General features: G+C 50.1%; 1 protein-coding gene across 2 annotated transcripts in view; it reads left to right on the top strand.

Annotated features, from left to right (window-relative positions):
* The window catches only part of APPL2 (adaptor protein, phosphotyrosine interacting with PH domain and leucine zipper 2), a 53,093-nt gene that overhangs the window by 13,491 nt on the left and 16,495 nt on the right, over nt 1-23,107 (top strand). For both annotated transcript variants that reach the window (XM_036103228.2, XM_036103217.2), the window contains exons 3-11: nt 5,857-5,916; nt 6,735-6,806; nt 9,479-9,566; nt 12,965-13,006; nt 13,123-13,181; nt 13,925-14,071; nt 17,840-17,922; nt 20,541-20,699; nt 22,099-22,287. In XM_036103228.2, the coding sequence (XP_035959121.1) occupies nt 5,857-5,916; nt 6,735-6,806; nt 9,479-9,566; nt 12,965-13,006; nt 13,123-13,181; nt 13,925-14,071; nt 17,840-17,922; nt 20,541-20,699; nt 22,099-22,287 (899 nt within the window). The remainder of the gene's footprint in view (nt 1-5,856; nt 5,917-6,734; nt 6,807-9,478; nt 9,567-12,964; nt 13,007-13,122; nt 13,182-13,924; nt 14,072-17,839; nt 17,923-20,540; nt 20,700-22,098; nt 22,288-23,107) is intronic.

The following is a 23,107-nucleotide window of genomic DNA, read 5'->3' as shown; positions in this document are numbered from 1 at the left end:
CACTTGCTGTGTGATATTGGGAGGGTCACTTGTTTGCCTGAATTTCCTTATCAGGTAACAGAGACCGTAATCATGGCCACCTCATTGATTATTGTGAAGGTTAATAGAGTTTACCCTTGAAGGGCTACGATCAGTTCCTGGCACGAAGGGCTCTGGGTGTTAATCATCTTCTAAGTCTTAAAATAACAGTAGTTAAGATAGCACGTTATACTGGGGCTGTTATTTGGGTTAAATAGAAGCTTGGTCCTCTGATCCTGACTTTGTTGACAGAGCAGTCTATACTTGCTCTCTGCACTTCCTCACTGGATGGTTGATGCCCGCTCCTCAGTCTGGCCTCTCTCCTCCCCTTGCTTCAGGGGTGGCCTAGTGCCTAAATCGGAGCCTCTCCACCCTTGGGCCCTGGGCAAACACCTGATCCTTTAATGACACCCCCCCCTTGAAGTGGTCTTGCTTTGGTTCCTGTGACAAGGTCCCTTCCGGTCCCCTCCTAGTTCTCTGCCCGTCCTTCTAGGTCTTTCTCCTTTCTTGGCATCCTGTTGCTGCCTGCCCCTTAAGTTCTCCAGAATCGCACTGGAATCCTCCTCTGCTTCGTCTCTATTTGCTTCCAGAGCTAAGATCCCTTCAGCAAGCCTGGCCATTTCAGAGTCTGTTTCTAGTCCTTGTCTCTGGGTCTTTATTCAAGACATTGGCCTATTGGTGCTGTGGGGAGTGAGTGCTCCGCTCTTACCAGATCCAGCACTCTCTGATCCATCTTCCTGCCTTCCGGAAGTGTCTTCCCCTTTCAGTCCCTCCTCTATCCAAACCTCCCTCCCTCCCTGTCTTCACACGCTTCCCTGGCTCCCAGTGCAGTTGAGTTTGAACTCCTCAGCAAGGTGCGCAAAGCTCTTCACGAACTGAGTATCAGCCTACTCCTCTAGCCTCGTGTTTGGCTGTTCCAGAATGTGCCAGGCCCTCCACATGCCTTGAGACTTTGCTCTGCCATTCCTGCTGCCAACAGTCCCCATCAACCCCTTGCCCTGACAAATGGCCTTCCCGGCTTGAAGACGTCACCTCCGAGGTGTCTCTGGCCCCTTCCCTTCCTTCCTGCTCTCCCTCCTCAGCCGAAGCGCGCCCGTGTGCCGGATGCCCCGTGCACTCGTTGGGGCGAGCACTTCCGGTGCAGCGAGTGCGGTCTCCCCGCCCCTCTGGACCGTGAGACCCCAGAGAGCCGACTCCCCGGCTCCAGTGCCCGCACCAGGCCTGGCCCCTGGGAGTGCTGGAGCCGTCGGTGCCGCGGGCGTCGAGGGAAGGCCTGAGCTGCGGACATGCGCAGCTGAGCCGGCACAGCCCGCGGCCGACTGGAGGCCGGCTTTCCGGGATTTCGCCGCCTCCCTCACGCGCTGCACGCTGTCGTTTTTGCCTCAGAACGACCTCCCAGGTCTCCACCACCTCCTCCACATTCTGGAGACTGTTCTCATCCCTCGCTCGACCTCTTCGGGTGGGCTCCGAGCCTCCTGCCGTGCCCCCTTCAGTGCTCCTCGCCACCACGGCCACTCTTGAGTTTTCCTCTGCTCAAGTCGGATCTTGTCACTGTCCTGCCCACGTGGCTCGGGGCTTCCTTGTTGCCTCCAGGGTAGCGTCCCCGTCCCCAGCGTCCCCCCCTCACGGCTGCCCCCCAGCACAGCGTCCTGCCTTGGTTCCTCGCGCTCCTCACTACTTCTGTGCGCGGCCCAGCTCGAGGGCTCCTGGACCCCGGCTTGGTGGGAAGCACGTGATGACCGAGACTTTCCACGCCTGGGCTTGAGGCAACATGGCTGGGATGGAAGCGAGGGCCTGCATGGTGACTTTGACCCCAGGGGATTTCCTCTGCCCCTGCTCCCAGCCTCACCATTGCCATCCACCATGGATGTGCCACCAGCAGGGGCCTCTGGGTGGTTTGGGGTGACAGTGACAGTTGCCGGAACGCTCTGTGCCACCCCAAGATAAACAGTCCTTTGCTAAAAGCGTCGTTTTCTTTCAGGTTTGCTGACCACGGGTATTTCTGCCTTGACAGGAGCCATGGAGGTTCGATGTCACGTAGGAGATGCTGTCAGTAAACACGTCACTGGGTTATCTTTTTTAAGGATTCTTAGCAGGCATTAAATAGCATAGTGAATAGCCAAAGAGTGGTTCCAGAATGTTGGAGAAATCTGACTCGTGGAACTCGATTTAGAATCTAAATTTTAGGCCACTTCTGTTGCTTGAACCAGAGCTAGAAAAAAGTGTGGGATTTATGTTCCTATCCATGGGCCCAGCGAGACATGCCCGCTGAGTACCAGCCAGATAACAGGTTTGCACTTTAGATTGGAAATAGCATAGTGTTAAAAACGTGGCATTTAGATTTCAAGTCCAGCAGATCTGCATTGGGTCTTTGCCTTGCCAGATATTAGTTGTGCTTTTAGAAAGTTATTATCCTTTCTGAGCCTTTGTCTCCTCATTTGGTAATAGTCCCTACCTGATAGGTGCACTGTAAGGATTAAATGTGATAAAATATGAAAAGCACTTAACAGCACTGTCCGGCACTTAGAAAAGACTCGCTGAATGTTAGCGGCTGTCTGTGTTATTGCTGTTGCTAATATTTACTCTGCACCCAAGCTCCAGTTTTGCAGGCCTTGTTGCAGAGATAATTGTGTGGGCTGACCTCACAGGGTGTGGATTAATTGGCTGATGTGGGCAAAGCATTTCGTAAAACCTCTGTGTACAATAGATTAAGTGTGAGTAAATTTAAAGTTGGTCTAGTTCAAAAGATTTTTCATGGCATGTGCTCTGCACAGAAGTTCACTTTTCAGAGCAGGTGACAGGCCGTTTTGGACCTGTCATTTGTTCCCAGTGAGATCATACTGGCCGAGCAGAATCTTGCAGCCTGGAATCACACACATCTGAAAATACACAGCATTTTCACAGGGTATTTCAGGGCAAGACCTGGCAGAGTCCAGTTGTACACAGTAGTTGTGGAAAGCAGCAGTTGAATGTTGTGCCCCTGTCTTGGCTTTGTGCAGGGAGCCCAGGAGCACTCCCCCCCGCCACCGCCCCCCCCCCCCCCCCAGCCTGGGTGCAGTCTGACGCCAGCGGCACTCTGGCAGGTTTTCCATTATTCCCTTTGGAGCGTTTGCCACTAAGTGGTAGAGAAGAATCCAAGTAGCCCGTGCTTCTTGCTTAGTTTGAAGGCAGGGAGGGTAGTTATCATATCTGTTGACCAGTCTCTAAAGGATACAGATATGGGGCAGTAATATTTTAGATTTAGCTAAAATAAAGAATGACTTAAAAGAGTAGAAAATGAGGGCACCTGGGTGGCTCAGTTGGTTAAGCGTCTGCCTTCGGCTCAGGTCCTGATCCCAGGGTCCTGGGATCGAGACCCACATCAGGCTCCTTGCTCAGCAGGAGCCTGCTTCTCCCTCTGCCTGCAGCTCCCCCTGCTTGTGCTCTCTCTCTCAAATAAAACCTTTTTTTAAAAAAATGGAAAATGTTCCTTGAATTTGAAATATTGTAGCTTAATGGAGAGCCTCCTGGGGGTGGGTCTCTAGAGACATTTAATATCTAAAGCAGGATCAACAATTTACACCCTTGGGCTGGCTTCCTGTTTTTGTAAATAATGTTTAAATGAAGGAAGCCACACTCATTCCTTTCTGTCTTGTTTATGGCTGCTTTCATGTTCCAACAGCAGAGTGTGTAGTTGTGACAGAGACCATCTCCACAAGTAATGTCTATCTGGCCCTTAGAGGAAAAGTTTGTCAACTTCAGGCTAAAGCGTAGGCCGCCTCAGCTCTTAGCAGGACTTGGGATCTTGGAGAGTAGTGTTTAAGTGTGTGGATCTTAGAATGGGACAGATGTGGGCTCACATCCCAACCCTGCTGCTAAGTAGCTGTGTGACCTTGGGCAAGTGTCTCAGCCTTTCTGTGCTGCCTATTTCTTCATCTGTAAAAATGAGTTAATAATCAGAACCTACCTTATAGGGTTGTCAGAATTAAATGAGGTAACACATGGAATACACTTGGTGTGGCATCTGCCATGGATTAAATCCTCTTCGTGCTAGCTGCTGTTGTTAGGACGATTCTGTAGGTCTGCAAATCCCAGTCCACATGGTGCTGCCCCCAGGCAGATGCTTAAAGTAGCTTAAGCAAATCCACCCTAAACCCTCCGTTACTAACTCAGAGAAGAGGAGCGAGGGATTTTCTGATACAACAGGCTGTCAGCCCAGTGAGTGGGTCAAGACCCTTTCCCGTGCACTTTGACCTTCCAAACAGCTCTGCTGGAGATGATCGGCAGGCTGATTTCTTGGCTGATTGTTTCATGCTGTGCATTCTTGGTATTTTATCGTACCACCCCCCTCATGGTGATGTCACCTTGTAGGGTTAGGAAGTATTTTCCCCTGACCTCTGATTCCAAGTATTGTCTTAAACCAGGAATTTAGAGGAGTCTTCTAACCTTGTTTGTGCATTCATTCATCACACATTTGTCGAGAGGCTGCTGTGTGCTGGGAGCTGCTGCACGCCCTCCCTCAGTGCGGGGCCTAGTGCTTGTGCATTTGTTCACCTGCCTTCCTCTTGGCTCCATGGCCACCAGCTCGGGTTTGTTTTGAAAGGAGTGGCACCCTGGTTCCAAAGCCAGGAACTTTTATTATATGTGCTGTGCTTGTTTCAGGGTCAGTTAATGCCTGTTCCTTGGGGCCGATGAAGGAAGTCAGGGAACAGGTTGGCTAGTTGTCAGCAAAGAGGGCTGAAAAAAGTAGGATTAGGATTCTGATGGGTCTTGCAAAGGAAGACCACGATAAAGAAAACAAGCCCCTGCAGAGTTCAGGCCTTGCCCCTAAAGGGACAGCAAACCCAGGAGAATTAGAAAGTAAACGAAGGCCAGGGCCGGCCGGTGCCCTCCCCTCCTCCCCAGTCAGACCCTGTGGCCCTGCCCCTCTGTTGGGAGTGAGTCCTGAATCTGAAGAGAAGTTTTCACTGAGCTTTAGAAACGAAGACACGTGTTCTAGGCAGAGGGCATCAATTGTCAGAGGCTTGTGGTGGAAAACTGCCCCACAGCCAGAGATTAGAGGGATAAACCAGAGAAGAGGAAGATGAACAATATGGGCCAGTGAAAGTGGCATGAAACGGGCCTCCCAGGACAGTGCAGCTATGCTTCTTGTTCCCATCCAGCAGGACCGACCTAGCCCTCTTGGGTTTGCTGGATCTGATCATGTCACAGTGCTGCAGAAATTCCCGTTGCCCTTAGTCTAAATGTGGACCGTGGAGGCTTACATGCCCTCACTCTGTCCGCTCGGCCAGCCTCGTCTCACCTGCACACCTGCACCCCTTGCTCCGGCTACACTTGTCGCTCTTCAGACAGTCTGTGCTGCTTTCCACATGCTGGTCCCTCCTTCTGGAAAGCTGGTTCCCATGGCTAACTCCTAGTCTGTCTGCAGGGGTCCACTTAGAACCATTCTTCCTTAGAGACCATCTGCGTCCTCCTGCTAGAGCCTCCTAACACGTCCATGCTTTCCTTTGCGGTTCTCGTCATGCTTGTAACTATTTTTTGCTGTCTGCTTCCCAGTGAATTGTGTGAGGACAGGGTCGGAGTCTTTGTTGGATGTTGGGTACAGCATAATTGCTCACTACATTTTTGTACTGACTGACTAGGAGGAACAGTAATTTGTAAATGGTGGGGGGAGAAAAGCAAGCTTTAACGTTTTTAATTTGTTTTGGTCTTGTTTTCCAAATAATTCCTGGGCAAACTATTATTTTACAGACACAACATATACTTTTTTTAAGGGATTCTCTGAGGTGACTTTTTTTTTTTTTTGGTGACTTTACATGTGTTGGACATATCTTACCTGCTTTTCTCTTCTCCCTGCAGAATGAGATGTGCCTGGCCACTCAGCAGCTTTCTAAGCAGCTGCTAGCTTATGAAAAACAGGTAACTGGGTATTTATGTGGCATGTGATGCTATGCTCGGGACTCTCGTAAATGGAGTTCTTTTAAGGAATTCTCCAAGGGGGGCGCCTGGGTGGCTCAGTCGTTAAGCATCTGCCTTCAGCCTGGGTCATGATGCTGGGGTCCTAGGATTGAGCCCCGCATTGGGCTCCCTGCTCTGCGGGAAGCCTGCTTCTCCCTCTCCCACTCCCCCTGCTTGTGTTCCCTCTCTTACTGTCTCTCTCTCTCTGTCAAATAAATAAATAAAAATCTTAAAAAAAAAAAAAAGGAATTCTCCAAGGGCATCCTTGAGAGACTTTGATTTCCTTCTTTCTTTTTGTCCATGGTCCACTCCTGTTTTTGTTTTTTGTTTTTTGGTGGAGTTTTTTGTTTTTTGGTTTTTTTTTTGTCTTGCCTTTTCCTTTCCCCTGATAAATTCTAACTGGTGATTATCCCAAAGTCTTTATGATGTATTCTAATTAGCCTACAGAAGTCACCCACAGCCTTGAGGGTTCATGGTCTGAGGGGCTACAAATGAATCAAATTCCGGGAAATAACCCAGTTCCAGGAAATAAACTCAAAGATGCCGTTATGTCCAGACAGAAGAAGGGTGATGGCCACCAAAGGAATAGCCCGGGAGGGGCAACTGAGTGCGTCGCTGGGGCAGGAAGTGGCGAGCGCACTCGTTTTCTGCAGATAGACACCGTGATGCGATTGCGCCCGGGAGCAGAGTGGGAGCTGGCTGGAGGGTGCTGGGATGTGGGTGAGGCAGCGCTGACTCTCCAGGCGTTAACACCTGGGTCTTTTATTCTCTGGTCTTAGAATTTTGCTCTTGGCAAAGGCGACGAAGAAGTAATTTCTACACTCCACTATTTTTCCAAAGTGGTAGATGAGGTAAGATCGAAACACGGCAAAATTTTATTTGATTCTTTCTTGAACTTTCTTTCATCTTTGTGTTGGCCCACTTTCCATTGTATGTATCTACTCAAATATTTAAGAAGATATCTCAACTTGTTGCTCTTCCAAGGCTCATTTCACAAGACAGGTTGTATGCGATTATGTTTGTTTCTGGTTTGAGGAGAAAGGCTTTGTTATACATGAATAATGGACCAAGAGAAAGATTTCTGAGAATTCAGTTTCCCAAGAAGGGTGTATTGGTTTCTCCACTGCTTGTAACAAATTACAAGTAGGTGGCTTAAAACAATAGACACTTATTTGTTCCCAGTTCTGGAGGCCAAAAGTATGAAATCAAGTTGTTGGCAAGCTCCCTCTAGAGGCCTGTGGGGGAAACCTTCTTGGCCTCTTCCGGCTTCTGGTGGCCCTGGGCGTCCCTTGGCATGTGGCTGCATCCCTCCAGTCTCTGCCTGTGCCTTCCCATGGCCTCCTCCCCACCCCACTTCACCCCTTCCATCTGTGTCTTCTCTTCTTACAGGGACACTTATCATTGGATTAGGGCCTACCTGGATAACTCAGGATGATCTCATTTCGAGGTCCTTCATTACATCTGTAAAGACCTTGTTTCTAAATACTCACATGTTCTGGATGGACATTTCTTTGGGGGAGGAAGAGGATGGGCACGATTCCCCCGCCACAAAGGGTTTCGTACAACTGTTCTTGTAGCTGTATTGTATAATACATTTGGAACATTTGTGAAAAACAGGTATTGTTATAAGAGAAGTACATAAATCCTATTTGTAATAAACACCCCAGCTCAGAGGCTACTGGTGCTGAGCAGAACCCTCTACAGAATTAGGTCGGTATGAAATGGGTATTTCACCTTTCAAGGAGCTTGCAGTACTTACAGTAGAAAATTATGATAAAGAAGAAGCGAAAAAGAACATGCAGGTGCCATTTAACTGTTCAGTCGCTGATGTAAAGGAGATACTGTCTTCAGTTTATAAAATGAGAAACTAACATTCATATAAAATTGTACTGATTGCATTGTCATTCATTCAACAAACCAACCCAGCAAGTTGATATTCATTCAGCAAACACGTATTGACCACCTACTGTGGGGTAGGTGCTGTTCTAGGCACTGGGGATATAACAGAGAACTCGTCATCCAGTTCTTTGGAGCTTCATCCTTTCTCCCACGACTCGGACTCTCTTCAAAATGAATGTTTAAAATGGGTGGATATCTTTTCCAGATAGGAGGAGCATGAATGGAAAAAAGTAATTTTTTTGGAAGTGAGGAGATGAATGTTTCCTAATTAACCATGAATAAGGAGCCCAGGGGGAGAAGCAGCGGGCTGCACTACCTGAAGTCAGGTCTTTTCTTGACCAGAGCCAGTTGCTAAGGAAATGTGGTCAGTCCTCAAACCCCCAGAACCTATATTTCCAGTTTAAGATACTTACTTACAACCCTACTTTCATGGGCAGGAATGATGATTCTTTTGGTGGGGAGTGAATCATTCCCAAAGGCTGGAAGGCTGGGAATGTGATTTTATAGGTGGTATCCTGGCCTCCCGGAAGCTTGGCCCCATCAGGGGTTCTCAAACAAGCCTCTTGGTGTGGAGACCTATGCGCGTGAAAGCGAAACTTTGCCGAATGCACAGATTGGTGGGTGATTTCCCTTTGTTCACCAACCAGGAATCCCAGAACATCTTCAGTAATATCTGTGTTCGTTGCTGATGTCTAGACCACCAAACATTTGAAGTTTGGGCAACTCTGTGAGCATAAAAGACTCTGTATCCAACACGGTGTAGTAGGAAAAGCCTGGAGTTCAGATATAGTAGCCCAGGATGAAAATCCCAGCCATTCCACCTCTTTGCTGTTTGGATTTGGAGAGTTGTTTGCCTACCTGTTACGTGGGTATAATAAAGAAGACCGGATTCTCAGAGTGGGTGAGAACCAAGTGATTAAAGCATGTAACTCTGGCATGCAAAAAGGACTCAAAAATGGTAGTGCTGAGGGGGGATGACTTACTTCTTTTGCACCATTTACAACAGGATTTAGGAAGGCCTTGACAAGGTGGAAGGAGAGAAAGAATCAAAATAAAATTACTTGGTGAGGAGGATCACATGTGAATACAGTCAGCTTGCTCTTTGAAAGAATGGAGGCCTGGGATCTGAGGTTTCAGTGGGGAGCCTTCTTTCTGCAGAGTAATTCCCAGGCCACAGCTGCTGTGGTTGTCGGGTTAATGGGTTCCCAGCAGGCCAGTCTTTCAAGTGTGACTTTGGCTGTTCTGAGAAGGAGAGAACTTACGGTGGCCTGGTAAAGTGTGACCCGAGGTGAGTGCTCCCAGTGAGCCGTGTTCGTTGCGTGCACATGAACGTGACGTTTCCTCCTCCAGCTGGTGTGGCTCAGCCTGGGAACGTAGTACGTAGACCGTAGCCATGGGTTTGGAGACCCCTTTAGCAAACCTGAGGCCAGCTCAGAACCGCGCATTCAGTTTTAGAACCTCTAGGCCTATATCATTTGTAGCTTTATGAAGGGGTGTTTATTTGCTAAGGAAGTGTACCAGAACTCTTGAACCACACAGAAGTGTTCAGTGTGATCCTGTGCGGAAGTCAGTGTCCGTTACAGTGGGTATAATTTTTTTCAGTAAGATTTCTCTCTTTTTTCAGCTTAATGTTCTCCATACCGAGCTGGCTAAACAGTTGGCAGACACGATGGTTCTACCTATTATACAGTTTCGAGAAAAGGATCTCACAGGTAAAGTTACTGAGTTCAGTGCCCATTACCTTCAAAATATCAATTCATTCCACAATCGTTCTGACTGTACTAATTTCTTTAAATATGTGCATCATTGAGAAATGCCCTTCTTTTTCTGAGCACTTCAGTTTAGCTAACTTCCACTGAATCTCCACTATGTTCTTGGCTCGCCTAAAGGAGGTTACAGGCTAATGAGAAAACTGACTTGGAAACAGACAGTCATAACATCATGTGTTAAGGGCAACAGGACAGAGAGGTATAAGACAGCACACAGAAAGGTGTGATTACCTTTTTGACGTTAGGGTACCAGGGAGGGCTTCCTGGAGAAGGTGATCTCTGTGCTGGGTTTTGAGAGATGAGTGTTTACCAAGGAGACAACGATGGCAAGGTTTATATTACTGGTTCAGAGCATTTGTAAAGACATGCTGTTTTGGGGGAGCCATGAATGCTTTGGAATGTAAAGTGGGTGCCTTAGAGAGGGACGGAGGGGTGGGGACCATGCTTTACCTGTACTAGACCCTGGGCTGCAGCCGTGAACAAGGCAGACGAGCTCCCTGGTCTCCGGGAGCTCACATTTTAGTGGGTGGGCAGATCTGGGACTGGTTCAGAGAGCGTGGTTGCCCTTTTGGACTAATTTTGGTTCTTCAGCCAAAAACCAAAGCAAAATTTTATTTTATTTTATTTATTTATTTATTTTAAAGATTTTATTTATTTATTTGAGACAGAGAGAATGAGAGAGAGAGAGAGAGCACATGAGAGGGGGGAGGGTCAGAGGGAGAAGCAGGCTCCCTGCCGAGCAGGGAGCCCGATGCGGGACTCGATCCAGGGATTCCAGGATCATGACCTGAGCCGAAGGCAGTTGCTTAACCAACTGAGCCCCCCAGGCGCCCCCAAAGCAAAATTTTAGAGTAATTTTATATCTCTTGGAAATCAAGGTAGTCAAAAAATGAATAAAAAAGAACCAAAATTCATGAAAAAAATAGTTGATATTACAAAAGGGAACCCAGACTTTCTAGTCTTTTTGTTCTTTATATCATCAAAAATATTAATTGCTTAGAGATTAAAGAATTGTATTTTCTGGAACACTGATGTAAAAAATTGCTGGCTAAAAAAGTCTAAACTGAGTACTAAGAGATCTGTTCAGGATATTACTTCCTCTTCAGGGGGACCTGGGTGGCTCAGTCAGTTAAGCTGCTGCCTTCGGCTCAGGTCATGATCCCAGGGTCCTGGGATCAAGCCCCTCCTCCAGGCTCCCTGCTCAGCCGGGAGTCAGCTTCTCCCTCTGCCTCTTCCCCCACCCCCAACCCCCTCATGCTTGCTCTCTCACTCTCAAATAAATAAAATCTTAAAAAAATATGTATATATATATATAACACCTTAAAATGTAAAATTTATTCAGGCAGAAAAGATGCAGTACATCTTAAAGACCATGTTCTTTCTCCCCCTCACTTGGAGATTCCCAGTGATCATGTCGCCTGAGGCTTTAGGGAGTGGGGTAGACCTGGCATCAACATTTGCCAAGGGCGGTTTACACAGCACTGAAACCTGACAAAGAACAATAAATGAAATGTCAGCTTGTGTAAGGAGAAACCTTGCTTGAGCAGGGTTTTTAGTGGTTTTGAGTGTTGCTCATCTATAATTGCATGTAAATCCCAAACCTGCCTGTAGTCCTGTGCTGATTATCCAGTATGAACTGAGAGTCTGGGTGCATTTTTTCATAAAGATTTTCTCTAAATAAAATCATAGAAATGTGTGGGGATTTCATTTTAAAAATAAAGTCCAAGTCTTTTAGACAGAAAATAATCACCCCTCCCCCCGCAAGACCTACATTGTCAGATTTGTGTCTTTCAGCTTTGTGATGGGAGGCAGCCGGGGGCAGAGGGTGCCGGCATTGGTAATGACTGGGCCTTCATCATCCTGAACGGCTCAAGTGTGGATTAGTAGTATTTGCCCAGGATGGTGATTTTTTTTTTTTTTTAAGAGAATAAATCTATGTGGTAGTAGTAAAAAGAGAAGCCTCTTAGGTATCTATGGAAACAGTGAATCAAAGTAACCTCCTCTGACCACACCAACACGCAAGTTTGAAGGGTTTGGCCTGGGTCATACTTGAGTCAGCCTGAGAACCAGGTTAGAATCTGGCCTCCCCTCTGCTGTGATGGCTTTTATCTGACATTTTGCTGTCTTTTTCATTTATGCATCAATACAAGTACATATCTGAATGAAGAGAACACAAAAGCTAGTAGGGAAGTTATTTGACCTGGAAAGTGTAAAACCCTGAAAGTGCTCCAACAGGAAGTAAAAGGGAGAGGGGAAGAAAGGGAAAGGCAGGCCCACAGAGGCAGAAAGCAACCGACACCAAAAAGAGTAAGAATAACGGGAAGAGAGATTGAAAAGCTGGAGGCAGTTTTGAGGCAAACTGAAAAAGACATAAAAGGTATGAAAATGCTTTCCTTTGTTTGATGAAGCAAAACTGGATTGTGGTAGAGTAGTAGAAAGTATCGCTTTCTTTTAGATGTCTCTGTGTTTTTGTGTTTTTTTGTTTTTTGTTTTTAATTTTATTTATTTATTTGACAGAGAGCACAAGTAGGCAGAGAGGCAGGCAGAGGAAGAAGGAGAAGCAGGCTCCCTGCTGAATAGGGAACCCAATGTGGGGCTTGATCCCAGGACCCCAGGATCATGACCTGAGCTGAAGGCAGATGCTTAACAACTGAGCCACCTAGGCGCCCCTGTTTTTAAGTTTTTAACCTTGGACAGCCATCACCCTTGTTGACCTTGTCGTTTTTTTGGTCTTGACTTTGTTACACCTCTTGGTGCATGAGGAGTGTGGCATCCACAGGGGGTAATAGTGGTGTTTGTTGGCTTGTCGCAGGTACCATATGCTAGATGGCTTCAGACTTTTTCATTAAAACAAGCATCCCATATTCCTTTGTTAGTGGTGGCTTTGCCAGATGTTAAAATGGCCAGCAACAGGGCACTCCTAGGTTCTAGGTATGGTCCGGGTATTGTGAGGAAAGAGGTATTAAAACACTCTTTTGGGGGGCCAAAGAATTTCCAGGTCTCCAGTGTATACTGCAGGGCTCCATGAAGAGTACCTGGCCACCACACACTCCAGCCCACATCCCCCGAGTACCCTCTGCTTCATGGACTCCCAAATGCTGTCTGTAAGGAATGGCCTGAAGGGCAGTCAGGGTCCCAAGTTTGGGATGGAGCTGAAGCCACAAAGTCCAGTCAGACCAGGCAGGAGGCCAGAGCCCTGTGAGGGCAGAGACCCTGAGGAGGTGCTCACAGAGCCTTCCTCCTTCCACACAGAGACTTTTCTTTTCTTGGGGAAGCACAGAGCTCTGGGTTGGTGTATTTTATTTTTCTTTGCTCTAAGATGTTTGTTTTCTCTTGTTCAGAGGTTAGCACTTTAAAGGATCTTTTTGGACTCGCCAGTAATGGTAGGCATCCTTTCCATTCTTGGCGCATGGGTTTAGTATGCATGTGGCTGGAGATGCTGAATGAATGTTCTTGCCTTTCAACCCATCTGGGAGCTAAAATGCCTCTTTATTTTTAGAGCATGACCTCTCAATGGCAAAATATAGCAGGCTTCCTAAAAAAAAGGAGAACGAGAAGGTAAGAATGCCTACCTGACTTGTTATTTTTCACCTCGTTTACTTAAGCTCCTTTTCTATGTTCCTGCTCTGAATTCGTGGCATTGAGGGTAACTTGATGAATTCTTTTTCTTCTTTCCTATACACAGATTTTTAATTACTTATTCTGAATCTCATAAGTAGACTTCTACCTCCCTATTGTAGCTTTTCAAACTGGTTTATTAAACACCAACTTGGAACCATTGTATAATTACATTAGCACAATGATTTCAACTCAAGCTTGGTACCTCGTGCTTGTCTGCCTCATACGTATTCAGGTCACTTGAATTTCTTGTCCTGGGTGTTGACTCTGCTTCTTTCACTCATGCTTTTTTGCTACTGTAGACGATATTGACCATTTTAATGCATCTAAATTCCTACTTCTGTTGCATGATTTCCTTGAGCTAAATTATTTCCTTGGAATACAATCTTATGAGTGAACTAAAATGTTTGTGGCTTTCAGTGCATGCTACCATATTGTTCTCCTAAGGGATCTGAGAGTAATTGGCTTCACCCCAGGGCAGCCCCACAAGCACAGAGATGCTAATACTTTGGTATTTTTAATTGGGAGTTTTTAAAACATAAGGTGGAACCTTATCTGAGTTTTATTGTATTGGTTGCAGAAATGGGTCTCGTGAGTAAATGCACACTGTTGAAGCTTCATGCTCTTACAGAATTGCCACGTCCATCAGACAGCCTGACGTTTTCCTCCCGCCTCTTACCCAGGTGAAGACAGATGTCGTGAAAGAGGTGGCGGCCGCACGGCGGAAACAGCACCTCTCTTCCCTTCAGTACTACTGCGCCCTCAACGCACTGCAGTACAGGAAGCGTGTGGCCATGATGGAGCCCATGATAGGCTTTGCCCACGGACAGGTAGGCCGTGCCCTTCCCCTAAGGGCTAAGACCTGAGCCAGCTGGGGAGAACAGCTTGGCATTCCTGCTGAGCTAGCCTCTAAGAGAAACCAAAGCATCATCAGAGAAAGAAACACGAATGCACCACCTCCCTGGAACCTTCCTTAGACTCAGCACATGGAGAGCTTCCGGGTGGGCTGGCTGATCGTTAGCTGGACTTGTCAGGCTGTACGTGCAGACGGTGACCGCCTCGGTCCCAAGCCTCCCGTGGGGAAGGGCTGGTGTGGCCCTTTGCCTCTGAGCCAAGTGAGAGCCAGGCCTGGTCTGATGTTCTGAGAAGCAGCTGACTGCTCAGGTTGGTGGAGCTGGGCCTACAGCTCAGGACCCCCGCACGGTCCCATGCTGCTCTGGGTGGTGAGGGTCACCCTCAGCTGCGCTGTTCTCCTTGCTGAGGTCATGGCTGGCACCTTGGCATCTGGGGCGTGGCGAAACACTGCCATGGCTTGCTCAAGTCTCTGTCCAGGATGTAGGTGACTTCTTCCCCCAGTTAGTGGTCTCCTGACACCCGTCTGTCAGGAGGCTCCAGTGGCAGGGCGGGGCCCTGGCCCAGCAGCACCAGCCTGGCAGGGACAGGAGTGAGTGTGCATATGGGGTGAATGCCCCCCGTCCCTGCCGTGCTCTAGCCCCACTTACACGGACTCTAGCACCTCACCCCGCGTGCAGGAGACACACCCAGGAATCTTCTCTCAGCTGACGACAATCTGGGAATAGAAGGGGATGTCAGGAAGCAGAATGTTGAGAAGAAAAAAAGCAACTTTTTAAAACTCCACGTGTGTGAGCATCTATTCTTTTTTAACACATGTTAAAAAATACATATATTTCAAAAAACACAACATCAGTAGCATTCAGGGGAAAGGGGAACAAGAGAGGATCTTTAGGTGTTCAAGCTCAGCGATCTGTCTTCTTAATGTGGTTGTGACGTTGAATGATGAGGTAACTCAAGTCAGCTGATGCCTTCAGGGGGTGATATTTAAGTAGAGCGCTAGAATCTGTCTGTGTCATCTGCGTAAAGCTGGGTTGAACCCACAGCTAGCCCTGTCCAGCCGCGGGCTCTGGTCCGCAGCAGACCTCTGGCAGCGTCCAGCTTCCTCGTGGTGGGCGCTGATACCCGCCTCTCTCCTCCCTTAGTTATGCACCTCTGCCTGGCGGAGGGCCTGGCCGTGCTGGAGATCGTCGGTCTTGCCTTTGCTCTCTAATAACGCCTCCTGTCCCGTCTGTCCTCCCTGGACTGACAGTCCGGGCCTGTGGAGCAGGAGTCCCCGCTCTTTAGAGGCCCAGGGTCAGAGGGGGGCCTGGACTGAGCCTCAGAAAGATGAGCAGCTGTAGGCTGAGCAGGTGGTGGTTGGGGCACCCGGTTAGTTAGGGAGGGGCCTCACAGGTGTAACGGATGGGCTTGTTCCTGGCTGCTTTCACTCTGTTCCACCTGAAGTATCACACCGGCTTCTCTTGGCCTGCACTTTCTAAGTGAAGGCTGCCCCAGGGAGAGGGGGCCCGGCTGCAGGAGCACCCCCCGCACCCCCGGGCCTGGCGACATGGAGAAGAGCCACACACTGTCATGTCATCGTTGGGTGGCCGAAGCAGCATTTTTGAGGACTGAGGATGGCATGTTTCACTTTTCATGTGGAAAGTACCCAGATTTCAAGACACAAGACCAAATAGTCCCTCCCCCTGCAGACTTCACATCCTGCCAAGAACTATAGCTCCTTCACTTAACACCAGTTGTTGTCTAAACCCATGAATCCTTTGGATGATTCCGAAGCATTCGCTCTCCGTCTGCCTCATCAGCCCTTTTAAATCAGCATTGACTAAGCGTCTACCTTTGTTAGCTGATGGCCGTCTGACCACTGTACTTCTTGCAGCTCACGAAGGCGTGAGAATCTGGGTCTTTGGATGATGTGGCCCTGAATCAGGCTTCTCGGCACCACCCACTTAGGTGCAAGCTGTTTGACTTCATTTCTGCCTCCCCTGGCCATTGCTAAACAGGCCCTTGCACTGAAATCACGATTCAGTCGTCATGCCTGAAACAGAGATTTTGCAAGCTGTGTACAGGTTTACGAGATCACAGAAATCAAGTCCAGGGTAGTATTCACAGGGTAGATCTGATGGAAGGTGGCTGGAGAAGCCAGGATCTCATCCCTCCCTTCCATTCCTTCAGATCAGACTCCTTGAGGGATTGCAGGAGCCCCCTCACCCACCCACCCCCAGGAACTTGCAGAATAGCAGGGGAGCTAAGACATGGAATTTGGAGTATAAATTCCAAGGAGTTCAGGGAGGGGAAGGAGAGGAAAGCCACTGGGAGGCTGTGTCCTTAGAAATGCAGAAGCCTCCTTGAACAGACTTTGAGGTTTCGGAGATTCAGAATGCCATTTACTGTTTTGATCTCTGTATGATTAAAAGATCACGGGGCCAGAGCAGCTCCCTGCATGATTACCGTGCATTAGGATAATCGTGATCATCCTCTGTTTTTATCCTGTGAAAACTAAGGGCATGGGAGTGCATACTTCCCCAGGATGTGAGCATGACAACACGTGCCAGCCTCATTGGGGTGCGCCGTCAAGTTCTGTGCCCACCACACAGGGCAGGGGCCGCTTCCAGATCAGACACATGAGCTGGCATAGAGTGTGAGAAAATGCCCACGTCCAAAGCTGAGCATTTTCTCCCTTTTCTCATGGCTCGGGCTTGCAGCTCTTAGCTCTCTGTGATCAGGCATGTAAGATGGAGCAGTTCAAACCCAGTATTCAGATTTTTTAAAGCCTTGGCCATGGAAAGAAATGGAGACTTGAGCTTTGGGGCCGGATGCTTACAGATGTCAGTAATGCACAGAGGTGGCCACTCTTCCCCTTACCCCTGCCCTTCAGGGTTTGTGAGGCAACCCCGACTTCCTGGGAAGTGAATACCCCGGAGTCACAGGAAGTAAGGACTTCCTTCTGTCCCTTCCCCAAAAGCCAGCAATTGAAGTTTTATTTTCAAAGGAGACGGAGCCCTCCTGGGGCCACCCTCCCCTGGGCGGAGGGAGCCCACATCCCAGAACGTTGGAGGCCGGAAGGGAGCTCACCTGTCCGAGCACCTTTTCAGGCCCAGAACTCTGCTGCCTCCACACCCACAGTCCCCTCTGGGTTGACGTCAGGGTTGGAAGAGCCTCGTAAGGGTCTTTAACCCAGTTTCCCCTGGGCAGTGTCCCAGCCGTAGCCTCTGTCCAGCTCGTGTTCCGAGCCACGCGCGGCTCGCTGACGGGGGTCACCGCGGCCTTCGGGGTTTGCTCCTCCTCCCCGTCCGGTCTGGCCGGCGTTGTGCAGGGCAGGTGTCACACGCCGATGGAGCCCCTGGAGACGCAAAGGTGGAGACCTACTCCTTGCCCCTCAGAAGTTTTCTATCTAGAATTCACAGAGGAAAAGAGCTGATGACGGGACTATCAGAGAGAATTGTCAGTAACTGCCGACGCGCCTGGTCTGGTATGTGCCAAGCAGTGAACTCACATTATCCCTGATGTTTCCGTCCGGCCTGTCAGTAGGAGAGCTCGGTCCCAGCGCCCCCATTCTGCAGCGCACTGGGGGCTCTGGGAGGAACTCGCTGGCGTGGGGGGCTCCGCAGGGGCGCAGGAGCGCTGCGAGCACGCGGTGGGGCCGGCCAGCCGGGGTCACCGCCCCCGCGCTGTCAGTCCCGCGCGGGATGTGCTCACTGATCACCTTTCCCAGATGACCTTCAGAACATCACCATTCTGTCTTTCAGATTAACTTTTTTAAGAAGGGAGCAGAGATGTTTTCCCAAAATATGAACAGCTTTTTATCCTCAGTTGCGGACATGGTCCAAAGGTAAGGCTGCACTCCACTCTGGGTCCTGGGGGCCTTTGCCTTTCCTGCTGAATCCACCCCTCTGGGAGGTGGGGGCGCCCCACGGAGCCCCACCACCGTGGGAACTCTGGGCAGTGGACCCCTTCTTAGCTGCCGGTATTCAGGAATACTGAGGCTGGAAAGTAATGCCTTCTGGCGTTCCCCACCCCCCCCACCCCCAGTCCAGAGGCGTGCCCACCACGTGAACGGATTATGTAGCTTAAAGAAAAGATAAAGTGTCCGCAGGGGGACTGTCCCATCAAGTCCCAGTTGCTGTGCTGAGGGAGGGTCTCCTTCTGTGTGCTGACGGCCGGTCTTCACATGCTCCAGCCTGTGAGCCCGGCGTAGGCTCGCTGTGGATTTAGAAGTGGCCTCACTTCCCCTTTGGAGCCAAGGGGTTGGCAGCCAGAAGTGCTGTGACTCTTTAGGAAACTGGCTGTCACGTCCATTTATGATAGATAACGAGGCTTTAATGCCTTTTTGGAATTAATTTAACAAATCGCACTTTAGCCTTGCAAATGCTTATTTTTTAAAAAATACACCATCCGTTCTTCAGGCTGTCCTGCCACGTTTAGTTGATGCTCAGACACCCTTTGCCTCCATCGCCAGTGTCCATGACAGTGAGCCCAAGGAGGCTTGTTTCATTCACACCGCAGGTGTGGCTCCGGGAGTACTCCGTGGTTTCTGGAGTGTGGGAGAGAGAGAGTAGTCGAGAAGCAGATATACAAAATGGAAGTAGGAGTGTAGGATTTTATTTTGTGTGGAAAAACGATGGAAGGTTGCTCCTTTGAGGATGTTGCATTTCAAAATACCTTTTTAAAAAAAAAGATTTATAATTGATTGATTTTAGAGTGAGCGAGCAAGTGCAGGGAGGGGGCAGAGGGAGAGAGTAACGTGAGCAGGCTCCCCACAGAGCACAGAGCCTGACACGGGGCTCGATCTCACGACCCTGAGATCGTGGCCTAAGCCGAAACCAAGAGTCAGACGCTTAACTGACTGCGCTACCCAGGCGCCCGTGCATTTCAAAATACCTGGAGGCCAATAGTGGACTTTGTTGAGGCAGAAGTGTACCTCAGATGCTGAAAATAAAGAATGAATCCCAAGGAAATCCAGAGCTGAGCATTCGTAGGAGCGCGCGGGAGGGCTGTGGTTCTGAAGGCATCTGCGCCTTCCTGGAAGTCACAGCTGCTCATGCCTGGCCGCCGCGGCCCTGGTGGGGCTGGTCTAGGAGGAGGCGGAAAGCACTCTGAAATCCGATTGCAGTGTCCTGCCATTTCATCTGGTTGTTAGCTGCTGGGGGTGTTAGAAGAAAGGAAGGCAAGGCGCCCACTGTCGCTTTTCACCTCTCTCCCCCAGCCCTCTCTGACCGCCTCTGTCTTACCCTGCTTTAGCTCCCTGAATCCCCTGGCTTTCTGTGTTCTGGGAGAACCATCTGTGCTTCAAAGGTTTTTCCTGCACTAGATTTTGTTGTTAACGGATGGCGGGACATTTGCGCTCATGTTTGAGATGCTGTATCTCTCTGCAGATCTCAGAGCCTCTGTCTACAGCTCAAGCTTCCAGGTGTTCCACACCTCAGCACGCACGCATGCACACGAGCCAGAGCCTGGCGTTGGCCCTCTTACCCTTGGTGCGCAGCGTGGGCAGTCTCGGGCGGTGGTAGGGCTGCCATGAATGGAAGAGCATTGCCTTTGTCTTGTCACTGCACCTTGGTCCCACCTCCTGGTCATTTTCCTGTCTCCAGTGTCCCTTCCCACCTTAGGGGAGCGGGGCGGGGGCAGGGAGGTGGCAGGAATGATTGCTGTCTCCTTCCTTTCTACCTGTTCCGCAGGCAGCCTGCCCTGCAGCCCTGAGGATGGGCTCCTCAAAGCTTTTCTCCTAAAATTTGCATCAACATGGGCTGCCTGGTGGCTCAGTCAGTTAAGACTCCAACTCTTGACTTTGGCTCGGGTTGTGATTTTGGGGTGGTGGGGTCGAGCCCCACATCGGGCTCCACGCCCCCTTTGCATGCTCTCTCCCTCTCTCTCTCCCTCCCTCTCCCCCCCTCCCTCTCCCTCCCACCCCCTCCCCCCCTCTCTAAAATGGATGAATGGGTCTTTTCAAAAAAATTGCCTCAACAGTTCTAAGCCTGGATCCCGCTTTGTCAGCAGAGAAATTGGAGAAATTGTTCTGCTGGGTTCCGGCATTGTCCGGTGGTGTTCCTTCTGCTCTGTTTTTTTTATTTTTTTTATTTATTTATTTATTTATATTTTATTTATTTGACAGAGCACTAGCAGAGGGAGAGAGAGGGAGAAGCAGGTTCCCTGCTGAGCAGGGAGCCCGATGTGGGACTCGATCCCAGGACCCTGGGATCATGACCTGGGCCGAAGGCAGACGCTTAACCGACTGAGCCACCCAGGCGTCCTTCTTCTGCTCTGTTTTAAAGGAGCACTCCTATGAACGCTTTTAGCAGCGCAGACTCAAGCCCCACGACCCCCCTTCTGGGCCCTGAGCCCCCCTCGTGTGACAGGAAGCCATGGGGACAGCTCTGGCATCTGCTGCTCAGCGGTACCGGGTCGGCCGTTGGGGGGGGTAGCCACTGACCCGACACCTTCTGTCTTAAGCATTCAGGTGGAACTAGAAGCCGAAGCAGAGAAGATGCGGGTGTCCCAGCAAGAACTGCTCTCTGTTGATGAGTCTGTTTACGCCCCGGACTCTGACGTGGCTGCACCACAGATCAACAGGAACCTCATCCAGAAGGCTGGTTACCTTAATCTTAGAAGGTGAGAATGCTGTTGCTTGCCTCTCTTTCTGAAATCTGTTTTCCCTTAGGTGGTTACGGCGCGTCTGTTCAGGGGAGGTTGGGGAAGAATTCCCACCACGGGAGCCTCCTGCCGGCCACACGGGAAGCCTCTGGGGCTCAGGGCCCAAGTCACTGAGGGGTGGGCTCGAACCAGTCTTTAAGAACCCAGTACTTGGACTCCGAGGGGTGGACCACCCCTGTCCCTGGTTACCGTGGCCATACGCAGATAGCCTGCTCTTAACCATCGTCATCCTGGACCGTAGGGAGTTTTTGTCACATCCCGCCCTTGGCCCAGGCCCCTGACAGGTGCTCGAGGCCTGCCGCTGAGGCCGGAGTCCGAGGGTCAGCAAGCCTCAGGGTCATCCAGGTTCTCACACACACGGAATCACACTGTAACACTCGGGGCTATTTGACTTGAAGGGAGGACGATCAGGCTTCCTTGTGTCCAAGAGCAGATGGAGGCTTTTAGGTGGGGTGAAGACTCTGACTTGGGTCCAGGCACACCCCCTGGCGGGGTTTCACGCATGAGGCGGAGCTGATAATCACACCTACTAAATAAAGTTGTTACAAGGACTGAATGAGGTCATTCCTAGTAGGTAGTAAGCACTCAGATGTTAGCTATTCCCAGTTTTGGGAAATAACTATAATTATTGAGGCAAGAAGCCTAGTGCCCTGCACTTAGTTGCTACTCGATAAACACTGAATCAAGTAAATGTACCTGATAGTTCGCAAATGGAGGATCTACAGGGAGGACTCACCAGCTGTTTTCTTACCAAGGTGGAGCTCCTCGAAGCTCAGCTTGTTGAGATCACAAGTTAAATATCTCCATCAGTTTGTATGGATGGAAATCCCTACAGGGTTGGTGTTATTTGCCAGTTACTGGATATTCCTCTTGTAAGCAGCCCACAAAGCATCCAGTTGGAGCAAAACTCAATGTCGTAAATGCCCGCAGGATTCCGGGTGCTGTGAGCCGAGGGGACCCTGGTGACTTTCCCTGGACTCAGAGCAGTTCAGCTCCACGTCTTAGAGGAATGACCATCTAGGTTTTCAGTTCCTAGTGGGGATGGACTAATTCCGTCTCCCGATCCCGGGAGAAGCCAGTGTCTGTCTAGCTGCCGTGGGGGACGGGGCTGGGGGAGACATGCTGCCTGCACACCGGAGCTGGCCCTGGCTGCCCCGCCTAACTTCCAGGTCATTCCAGCTAAATTGTGCCTCTTCTGCCCCTCTGCATTTGGATTCCGTCCAAAGCAGCTTTGCTTTAATGTAAAGAAACGCTATTTCTAAAATGCCACCAATACTGGTCAAGAGGCAGCCAGACCTTGAGGTGCTGCGTGGGCTTCCCTGTACCAGTGGGCGTTCTAAAACCACAATTCTTACAGTAAAACAGGGCTGGTCACCACCACCTGGGAGAGGCTTTACTTCTTCACGCAAGGCGGGAACCTCATGTGTCAGCTGCGGGGCGCCGTGGCCGGAGGCCTGATCCAGGACCTGGACAACTGCTCGGTGATGGCAGTGGATTGTGAAGACCGACGATACTGCTTCCAGATCACCACGCCCAACGGGAAATCGTAGGCCACACGGCGTTTATTTGGGAGGAGAGCAAGTCTAGTGACTCCACCCCTGCCAGGGGCCTCCTAGCTCAGCCCTCTGCGCCGGCCTCCGTGGGAGAGGCCCCGCTCCGGGTCCTGCTGACCTTTGGGGAGGACGTTTTTATGTGCTCTTTAAGCACTCATACAGGACCCTTGTGGGATCCACTCTGCCTTATTTAAGGAGCCCCAGTGCGGGTTTGTCCGTGGCTTTGGAGGGGACATGGCGTTCATGTGGGAGGCAGCCATAGGAGGAGCTGTTTGTCAGGAGAAGGCGGTGGCCGTTCCTGCCTGCTCTGCAGAAGCCCTGTGTTTGTACGGGTGGGGGGAAGGAGGGAGGAGAGCCCCCAGACCTGCCTGTGTGGAGCCCTCTGCTCCAGCTGAAACCCGAGACGGACAGTGCACTCGGCCCCGTGCTGTCCCCGAGGACCCCCGTGTGCTTCAGGGGCCCAGAAGAGGTCACTTAGGGTCATTCACAGGGACCGCCCGCCCTTCAGCTGTGGCTGCTTGCATTTGCTTCCGTGTGGGGCTCTGAGCTGAGCTCCTGTGTCGACAGGAGCGGGTTCGGGCAAGTCGGTACAGTGTGGACCGTCTGCTTGGCTGGCAGAGCAGTTTCAGACCTCGTCCTTCCTCCTGGGTGACAGGAGCGGACTGGGATCCCAGCCCTGGTTACGTAACTCCTTGGTCTTCTGAGATGTAAAACAGGAGAAGAGCCATGCTCCCCCCTCCCACTGCTCTGGGGTCCCTGGAAAGGGTGAAGCCCTCCCCAGAGGTAGGGCAGTGTTATTTGCATCCGATTCCC

This window comes from Halichoerus grypus, chromosome 6 (assembly GCF_964656455.1).
Source record: "Halichoerus grypus chromosome 6, mHalGry1.hap1.1, whole genome shotgun sequence".
Classification (NCBI taxonomy): Eukaryota; Metazoa; Chordata; class Mammalia; order Carnivora; family Phocidae; genus Halichoerus; species Halichoerus grypus.
The sequence above is the reverse complement of the archived record's forward strand: the minus strand, read 5'-3'. Positions and strand labels throughout refer to the sequence as shown.